General features: G+C 45.4%; 1 protein-coding gene across 1 annotated transcript; it reads left to right on the forward strand.

Moving 5' to 3' along the window:
- The first annotated feature begins 4,444 nt into the window (after positions 1-4,444).
- Positions 4,445-8,367, forward strand: dlx2a (distal-less homeobox 2a). Its single transcript, XM_084314675.1, has 3 exons — positions 4,445-4,770; positions 5,369-5,553; positions 7,113-8,367. The coding sequence occupies exons 1-3, from the start codon at positions 4,479-4,481 to the stop codon at positions 7,611-7,613; spliced, it is 978 nt and encodes a 325-aa protein (XP_084170801.1). The 5' UTR covers positions 4,445-4,478; the 3' UTR covers positions 7,614-8,367.
- Positions 8,368-10,179: the final 1,812 nt, after the last annotated feature.

Genomic DNA, 10,179 nt, shown 5'->3' on the forward strand with positions numbered 1-10,179 from the left:
CTTCTTCTAAATTCATGCTATATTATGTTATTATGTTATTTGATACTATCTTGTCTAGCACAGTCTCTGGAGCGTAACAGTAAGAAGCATTTTGTATGAAAGTATTCTGTACTTCTGTATGACAACTATTAAAGAACTTGAACTTGAACTTGAGTATGTTTTCATCTCTTTCTGCAGCTTTCTCCAGAACATGATTTATAGCCCCAAATGCATTATATTGATGATCAAATACAGTTTGATAGCAATCGGCGCGATATAAAAAAATCCAACTGGACGGACTTCTGGAAGTTACTACACGTAATCTGATGTTGACCGGATGGCCGAGGGGGCGTTTATAATTCCGTGGGCAGCGTTATACCATTCATCTAATGTGGGTCAAATGTTCATCATAGCAGTTAGTATCGTACACATTGAAAAATAACGCTGAATCTTACCGTATCTTCCTCGCGCCGTTGGGCGATGAGCGTGGAACAGACATTTTCCTATTATGGGATATAGAAATATCCGGTCCTAAAAGCGTCTTCCGGCAGTTAAAGTGTTAACAGGGGTCGAATCGAAATAAACACAACGCAGTAAGATCACACCGGCTACATATAGATGTAGCAGTACTGTCTATCTGTATGTCGTGTGTGTCATGTTATGATGAATTGAAAATGGGGGACCCTGATGTAAACAAGACGAAAGTCTTTCTCTGGTCTGCATCCCCTTAGCTATTGAGTTAGTATATTGTGAGACTCTTCGGCGGTAGCGAGTTAGGCGATAGTTAGTTGAGTGATAGTTAGTTGTAGTATATGATGCATGGCGGTAGCGAGTTGAGTGATAGTGAGTTGAGTGATAGTTAGTTTTAGTATATGATGCACGGCGGAGGCGAAAACAATACGAGGAAATGGAGCTGTGGAACTGAAGTAGAGTAGTAGGGCTAACGCGATTGGGCGCTGAGAGGCCAATCAGGGCGCGCAAACCGAACGCGGAAGGACAACTGCCTTGGGTAAAGTATTCACGCCCCCCCCCCCCCCCCCCTCCTCCTCCCCGATTTCAATGTAACGCGGAAGTGCAGTGGTCTTGCGAAGCGGCGGGGCCTGTATTCTTAACCCAAACGGTGCGCGCTTCCGCGTTACCGTTTTGCGCTCTGATTGGCCACTGATGTTTCTGGTCGCACCAATCGTGTGATGGCAAGTTCTTTCCCCGGTTAAGCTTAGGCACTCTTTCGAAGTTGATTAAGGTTAGAGTTTAGACCATGGCGATAGAACGGTTAGGGTTAGGGTTAGGGTTAGAGTTAGGGTTTGCTGCTGGTCGAGTCGGAATACTGGCCGCTATGAAAACCAGAGACAAAAAATGCTCTGAGTTTCGTAAAAGTCAGTCAAAGCTTACCAAAAGCACGAGCAGTGAACTCCAAGCCCACGTGACTGAACTCAAACTAGAAAGAAACAGACTAAGAAACGACGTAAACTCCATGATCAAAACTGCAAAAAAGAATTTCATCAATGACAAAACTGAGGAAAACAAAAACAAACCATGTGAACTTTGGAAATTACTCAATAATCAACTAGGATGCAGTAAAAAACTTAAAACCAGATTCTCAAACATAAACATAAAAATGGACAACACGCTCATCACAGACAAGCTGGATGTAGCCAATTACTTAAACATTTTCTTCACAAACATAGCCACAACACTGGTAAACAAACTACCCTCCCACTCAGGGCTTTATGGGGTAGAACACATAGTAGCTTACTACAAAAACCTAGGGGTCCGCAAGGACGACTTCAAGCTGGAAATGGTAACAACAGATGAGGTACTCAAAAAACTGAGCGCCCTCCAACCTAACAAGGCCACTGGTCACGACAACATCCCCTCCAAATTCCTCAGAGACTCAGCAGCCGCCATCACCCCAGTCATCACACACATAATAAACCTCTCCATAAAACAGGGACACGTCCCCAAGGACTTCAAAATTGCGAGGGTTACCCCTCTGCACAAAAAGGGCAGCAAATTAGACCCAGGCAACTACCGCCCTGTTTCTATTCTCACCTCCATCTCGAAAGTCATGGAAAAAATAGTCTACGAACAGGTCGAAAAGTACCTAGCGGAAAAAAATCTAATCTACGAATTCCAATCTGGCTTCAGAACATCCCACTCCACTGACACATGCCTTCTCTATTTGAATGACCACATCAAACAAGAGGTGGACGCGGGCAAATACTGCGGCATGGTCATGCTGGACCTACAAAAGGCCTTCGACACTGTCAATCACTCCATTCTGACTGACAACCTAAAAGCAATTGGTTTTGATAGTCTATCAGTGAGCTGGATGCAATCCTACCTTGAGGGGAGGGAACAGATGGTGGAGGTAAACGGTACCCTATCCCCCCCCCTCACAGTGAACTGTGGTGTTCCACAAGGAAGCATACTAGGACCGCTACTGTTCCTAATTTATGCAAATGACATGTCGTCAGCTTGTGACTGCAACTTGTTCCTGTTTGCGGACGACTCAGCCATGCTGGTCTCTGACAAGAACAAGTTTTAGGTTGAAAAAACCCTCAGCTCGGAACTAGGCAGAATCTGCATATGGCTCGCTGATAACAAACTATCATTACACATGGGCAAAACGGAGTCCATTCTCTTCGGTTCAAATAACAAACTCAGCAAGACCGACGGCTTCTCAGTTACAGTGGGTGACAATATTGTCACAAGGAAAGATGAAATTACCTACCTGGGTTCCATCCTAGAGGCTAATCTCTCCTGGGACAAAATGGCATCCAATGTAATAAAAAAAGTCAACCAAAGAACTCGATTCTTGTACCGGATCTCCTCTCTGGTAAACAGGAATACCCTGAAGACTCTGGCAGGAGCACTCATTCAAGGGTACTACGACTATGCTTGCACCTCATGGTACCAAAGCACCTCAAAGGCGCTAAAAACAAAATTACAAACATCTCAAAACAAACTGGTCAGACTACTGCTTGACCTTACTCCTAGAACCCACCTCACCCCTGCCCACTTTGACAACCTAGGATGGCTTAGAGTAGACGACAGAGTACAGCAACTTGCAATGGGCCTGGTCTACAAGATACACTACACGACCAAGGTACCCATGTACATGTCAAAATACTTCCCAAAGGTCAGTGAATACCACGATCACAACACCAGAGGGAGCTCCACAAATCATGTTAAACCCAGATTTGGCTCAAATAAGGGACTAAACACGTTTCGCAATTATGCCACATCAATGTGGAACGCCCTACCCAAAGCTGTAAAGGAATGTGGATCACTACCCACTTTCAAAACCAATCTCAAGGGACACCTACGGGAGACTGCAATTCAAAACTGGCCCCTGTAAATGTCCTAACCCAACCCCCTCCAATGTACAGTCATTTACCTAGCATGGTTTTGTCAATAGTCCAATGTACAATTTTGCTTGTTTGTACAGTGTCTCCCCCCCCCCCCCCCCCAATGTACAGTTTTGCTTGTTTATACAGTTTTTCTCCCCCCTCCCCCAACCACCTCCAATGTAAATTACCCAGTATGGTTGTCAATATCCCAATGTACCCAACCCCCCCCCCACACAACCCCACCCAACCTCCTCCAATGTACAGTTTCTACGTCAAATGTATATACTCCCTTTTCTTGACTCCTTGTGTATCACAAACAGTACTGTATTTGCAAATCTGGTATGTCATAAATGTATAGATGTAGCAGTACTGACTATCTGTATGTCATGTATGTCATATATGTCCTGATGAATTGAAAATGGGGGACCCTGATGTAAACAAGACGAAAGTCTTTCTCTGGTCTGCATCCCCTTAACAATTGTGTGTATTGAGCTGTACTGTATTGTACCCATTCTGGAATCTGTTAATAAAGTTTTCAATCAATCAATCAATCAATCGGAAATGGGCGCGCCACGCGATTGGGCGCACATGTCACATGACCAGAAACGTCAGTGGCCAATCAGATTCGCAAAACGCATGAACCGTTTGGGTTAAGAATAGACGCAGCGGGAGTTGTCATTGGCTGCCTGGGACACAGCGGCTCTGCCTCTGTCACGCGCTCTCTCGCTCTCTCTGGCTCGCGCGCTCTGCCGCGCTCTCTCTCTCTCTGGCTCGCGCGCTCTGCCTCTGTCACGCGCTCTCGATCTCTCTGGCTCGCGCGCTCCGCCTCTTAAAGGCTCGCGCGCTCAGCAGCGACGGCAGCAGAGAGACTCTCGGGCCACGACACGAGAGACAGTCAGTCAGACACCTTCCGTCGGGCTTTTCCGTGAAGTTCAGGGGGAATGCCGTTTGCTTTTTTCTTCTTCTTTTTTTTTTTGCTATAAAAGGCGCTATTCTGATATTTTTATTTTTTTATTATATTATTATTTGTATTCTAGTTTGCGGGGTTTAGCTGTGTGTTTTTTACTCGACTTTTACCATTCGGGATAAAAATAAACGGGGGGGGGGGGATGAGTGGCGTTTTTGAAGGTTTATTAAAATACTGATATGCATTCGAACCAGATTACCTCCAACAATTACTTGCAGCACGACAAGTCTCAGGAGTCCCCGACTCTGCCGGTGTCCACGGCCACGGACAGTAGCTACTACACCGGGCCGGGGGGGGGGCACTACGGCGGCCCGCTGGGCTCCTACCACCAGTACCCCCCCGGAGCCGGTCCCCCGTACAACAACAACAACAACAACAACAAACCGTACGACCTGCAGGGGTTCAACTCGTCTACTTACGGGACATACGGCTCCTATGGCTCCAGCTCTTCGCCTACTCCAACAGACGCAGGTAAACATCAAGGCCTTTATACTCTCTATTGTTTTCTTTCTATTTATTTGCAATGTTTATTATTCGCATGTTTGGGTGTTGTTGCGTTTAATAATCGCAGTCTGGATAGGGGGCGGGTATTAATAAGAATTTATTCTTCTTCCTGCTCCTTTTCGCTTATGGGTGTATTTGATTATAATAATGAATTATTATACTGTAATATAATACACTACCACGTGCGAAACAAAATAAAAAATGAAATGAAATGAATACTGTCTATATTTATATAATACACTCTGTACATCTTATTAGCACTGCACTAAGTTGTATATTTTAACACACCTGACGACCGGCGCTATTGATATGCAAATAGCGAGTGAGCTTGCACACCGTGCTACCCCGTCCCATGAACAACGCATGCCTGTTTGTACCCAATTGAATCACGTGTACATTACATTGTATATCACTGTTGCACTTTACTGTTATACATTTGCACTCTGGTTGGATGCCAAACTTCTTTTCGTTGTACTTGCATCTACTGGTGATGATGACAATCATTTAATCTCTAATGATAATCTAACGCGTGGCCTCTGTTCTGTGTTCCAATGTGTTCCTCCAGAGAAGGAAGAGAGCGAGCCAGAGATCCGGATGGTTAACGGGAAACCGAAGAAGGTCCGGAAACCTCGGACCATCTACTCCAGCTTCCAACTGGCGGCGCTTCAACGGCGGTTCCAGAAGACCCAGTATCTGGCGCTGCCGGAGCGCGCGGCGCTGGCCGCCTCCATGGGCCTCACCCAAACCCAGGTGGGTCCAATAGGCTGTTAAATGTACTTTCACCCAAACCCAGGTGGGTCCAATAGGCTGTTAAATGTACTTTCACCCAAACCCATGAGGTGGGTCCAATAGGCTGTTAAATGTACTTTCACCCAAACCCATGAGGTGGGTCCAATAGGCTGTTAAATGTATACTTTCACCCAAACCCAGGTGCACGGGTCCAATAGGCTGTTAAATGTACTTTCACCCAAACCCAGGTGGGTCCAATTGGCTGTTAAATGTACTTTCACCCAAAGCCATGAGGTGGGTCCAATAGGCTGTTAAATGTACTTTCACCCAAACCCAGGTGGGTCCAATAGGCTGTTAAATGTACTTTCACCCAAACCCAGGTGGGTCCAATTAAATGTACTTTCACCCAAACCCAGGTGGGTCCAATACGCTGTTAAATGGACCCAAACCCATGGGTCCAATACGCTGTTAAATGTACTTTCACCCAAACCCAGGTGGGTCCAACACGCTGTTAAATGTACTTTCACCCAAACCCAGGTGGGTCCAATAGGCTGTTAAATGTACTTTCACCCAAACCCAGGTGGGTCCAACACGCTGTTAAATGTACTTTCACCCAAACCCAGGTGGGTCCAATAGGCTGTTAAATGTACTTTCACCCAAACCCAGGTGGGTCCAATAGGCTGTTAAATGTACTTTCACCCAAACCCAGGTGGGTCCAATAGGCTGTTAAATGTACTTTCACCCAAACCCAGGTGGGTCCAATAGGCTGTTAAATGTACTTTCACCCAAACCCAGGTGGGTCCAATAGGCTGTTAAATGTACTTTCACCCAAACCCAGGTGGGTCCAATAGGCTGTTAAATGTACTTTCACCCAAACCCAGGTGGGTCCAACAATAAATAGGCTGTTAAATGTACTTTCACCCAAACCCAGGTGGGTCCAATACGCTGTTAAATGTACTTTCACCCAAACCCAGGTGGGTCCAATATTAAATGTATTTTCACTCAAACCCAGGTGGGTCCAATAGGCTGTTAAATGTACTTTCACCCAAACCCAGGTGGGTCCAGTATGTTAAATGTACTTTCACCCAAACCCAGGTGGGTCCAATAGGCTGTTAAATGTACTTTCACCCAAACCCAGGTGGGTCCAACAATAGGCTGTTAAATGTACTTTCACCCAAACCCAGGTGGGTCCAACAATAGGCTGTTAAATGTACTTTAATTTGTTATATCCTTGTTGTGGTCATTGATGCGATTCGTGGGGAAAGGTTTTTGAATGCCTATATGGTCACGTGGTCACAGAAGTTATTATCCGATGTCCATCCAAGACTCTTTATCTGTTAATAATGTGCAATTATCTTTAACTTGTCTAATGTGTACTTATTTGTATTTACAAATAGTGTCATTGGACCGCATGGTTTATTGTATTTTTTTTTTTTTTTTTTTTTATTATGTTAATTGTTGCGTTTTATTCCGTTATGCATGTGTGGAGAAAACGGAGAGTAATAATAATAACCCCATTGTATACTTGTTGCATAATATGGCAAATAAAAACGGAATCTGTGTTTTGTTTTGTGCCGCAGGTGAAGATATGGTTCCAGAACCGCCGCTCCAAGTTCAAGAAGCTGTGGAAGTGCGGGGAGCTCCCGCCGGAGCAGCACGTGGCGTCCAGCAGCGGCGAGTCTCCCCCGTGCAGCAGCTCCCCGCCGCCGGCACCACCGACCACCGTCTGGGACGTGTTCCCGCTGCACAACCACCGGGACGTGTTCCCGCTGCAGAACCAGAGGATGAACAACAACAACAACAACAACAACAACAACAACAACAACAACAACACTGCCCCCTCCTCCTCCTCCAGCTTATTACCTCCGAGCGCCGAGCAGCAGCAGAACCACCACCACCACCCCGCCGCCGCGCCTGCAGCTGCAGCTGGGCCTGGGCCGTCCTTTCTGGCGAACTACTCCTCCTGGTACTCGAACTCGCACCTGCAGCAACACCCGCTGGTCCAACAGCACCACCAGCACCACGTCCTCCACCAGCACCACCACCACCACGCCGCCCTGAGCGCCGGGACGATATTCTAAAAAATATAATACTGATCTTTTTTTTTGTGTGCAGACCTTGTGGACTTTTTACGCGCAGAGCGTCTCTTTACGCACAGGATCAGTTCACGGAGCCGCGCGGGTCCATTTGGGTTTTGACGATGACCGCGACCCGCGCGCAGATATGAAAACGGTATAGAGACACAGATTTCTATACAGTTATTTTTGTATTTATTTATTTATTTGGTTTATTTCAATGGATTGAGTGAACCACCACTTAATACACCCAAAACAATCACAGCCTATAATATGTGAGGCCACGGCCACGCAGCTATATAGGCTTGACCCCTGACCTTTATATACACGCCGGACGGACGTCACCTTTTCGCAAGTTATACAATATGAATTTTTTCAGGAGTAAACTGTGTGTCACAAATGTAGCACAATTTAACTGTATCGTGCCTTTTTAAATATGACCTCGTTTTTGTTGTATGAGAGCGCGGAAGGGGAACGGGTTTACATTAATCCATTGGTCGATTTGGCTTTTTATGATGGGTAAGTGTCTGAATCCATCTTATTTGTAAATATATTATCCACAACAGCATTTTGATAAAGCTTCGACTCTTTTATATCGGTGACCAACCATTAACCCCGGTAAGCTACTGATTGCCCCCTCTCTATGTACTTGTATCACAATGTATTGTATTTTTGTCTTATTTATTTTAGCAGTGTTTCGTTGTTCCATATATTATGACCAGACGTTATTTAAATAAAAAAAAAAAACGTTTTCTGTGCACATCACGTATCTTTCTCCTTTTTTCCATTATGTATACTGATTGAAGGGGGAGATTATGTTTTACGTTATAGGGCCCGATTACAATTCTATTATATATTATATATATATATTTTACAGGCTTATTATTATGGACGTTATATGAGTTCCCATCATGGAAGCTGAAAGAAGAGACGTTGTTGTTGAAGACCGTGGCGCCAGAAGACTATATTATTCGTCATTAAAATGGTTATATTTCACGTTACGCACGATTATTCCCCCACCCATTATAATTGTTAATAGACGAATGTGTGCGTTATAGACAGTTCGTATCGTGAAATAAAACCCTTTTCATGGTGTGGGTGTGTCGTGGGAGAATAAAAGAGCTTATCGTTAAATATAACCACAAGATATACAACACGGCATTTAAAACGTGTGTTGTCATACAGTAAATTTCGCAGAGTACATTTGACTCAAACTGAGTACAATTGTTCTCAGTTTGAGTAAAATGTACTCAGTTTGAGTCAAATGTACTCTGCGAAATTTACTGGGTGCGTGTTTGATTGTCTCTCTTTTTTTAGATGAAGCTTTGGATAATTAAACACGGTTATTCGATTTTTTTCGACGTTTTTTTTATTTGTTTTTTTACATGCTTTAAAAAAAATTAAATAAATAAAAATATCCCCCTCGGTTTCGTCCGTTCTGCATGTGTCCGGGAATACATGCAGACAAGATGATGACTAACGAGCTGTAGCGCCCCGGGGGGGGGGGGGGGGGGGGGGGGCAGCGACACGCCTCGGCATGCGGGAGAGAGACGGCCCTTCCCCGCAGACTCTCTGGAGTCAGAGGAGCGTCGCTCCAGACGTTTTACGAACTCGAGTAAAAAAAACTAAAAAACTAGAAGAGAGAAAGAAGGGGGGAAAAAGAGCGCCTGGAGCTAAACAGCACGGAAACAGTTATCACATCTTGTTCGCTCACAGTCACAAGCAGCGAGGTCTTTTTCTCACCGCCCGCCCGGGCACGCACAGATTGACCTACATTATTTATGCAGCTCGTGCACATGTGGGGTGTGTATAGGCTTGATGCCACGCACGCACGCATGCACACGCACACACACACACGCACGCACACACACCCACGCACACACACGCACACACACACGCACGCACGCACACGCACACACACACCCATGTCGCGAAAAAACACAGGATTATTGTAGCCTAATTGTATCCTCTTTGTCGTTGAGATTCTTTCTGGAAAAGTGTTATTCTCGTTGAATTTTAAACTACAATTTTGTCTTGTGAAAGACAATTAATATAGCTATATAGGTACGCGAGGCTATTATATATAAACACATGGCTCCACATATAAAACGCATAGGGGAGGGGGCGTGTGTGTGTGTGTGTGTGTGTGTGTGTGTGTGTGTGTGTGACTGTGTGTGTGTGCATGCGTGTGTGTGTGTGTGTGTGTGTGTGTGTGTGTGTGTGTGTGTGTGTGTGTGTGTGTGTGTGTGTGTGTGTGTGTGTGTGTGTGTGTGTGTGTGTGTGTGTGTGTGTGTGTGTGTGTGTGTGACTGTGTGTGTGTGCATGCGTGTGTCCGATGACCAGCAACGCTTCGCCTCGGCTGAGCGGTCATAAGTCATAACGTGCACAGTATCGTTCCGCTTTGCGTAATTCGGACCTTGTCAGTGATCGCCTTAAATTTAATGAAACATGTCCCCCAGGGTGACTGTCTCGTATACAGGACCTGTCCCCAGGGTGGCTGTCTCTACAGGACCTGTCCCCAGGGTGGCTGTCTCGTATACAGGACCTGTCCCCAGGGTGGCTGTCTCTACAG

Source organism: Notolepis coatsorum, assembly GCF_963971535.1.
Source record: "Notolepis coatsorum genome assembly, chromosome: 5".
NCBI classification, from domain to species: domain Eukaryota; kingdom Metazoa; phylum Chordata; class Actinopteri; order Aulopiformes; family Paralepididae; genus Notolepis; species Notolepis coatsorum.

Bases quoted from the DNA above. Each gene is read 5' to 3' on its own strand.
- dlx2a (XM_084314675.1), top strand. From the start codon at position 4,479: ATGCATTCGAACCAGATTACCTCCAACAATTACTTGCAGCACGACAAG. The intron at 4,771-5,368 runs GTAAACATCAAG...GTGTTCCTCCAG, and splicing joins GCCTACTCCAACAGACGCAG to AGAAGGAAGAGAGCGAGCCA. The intron at 5,554-7,112 runs GTGGGTCCAATA...TTTGTGCCGCAG, and splicing joins TGGGCCTCACCCAAACCCAG to GTGAAGATATGGTTCCAGAA.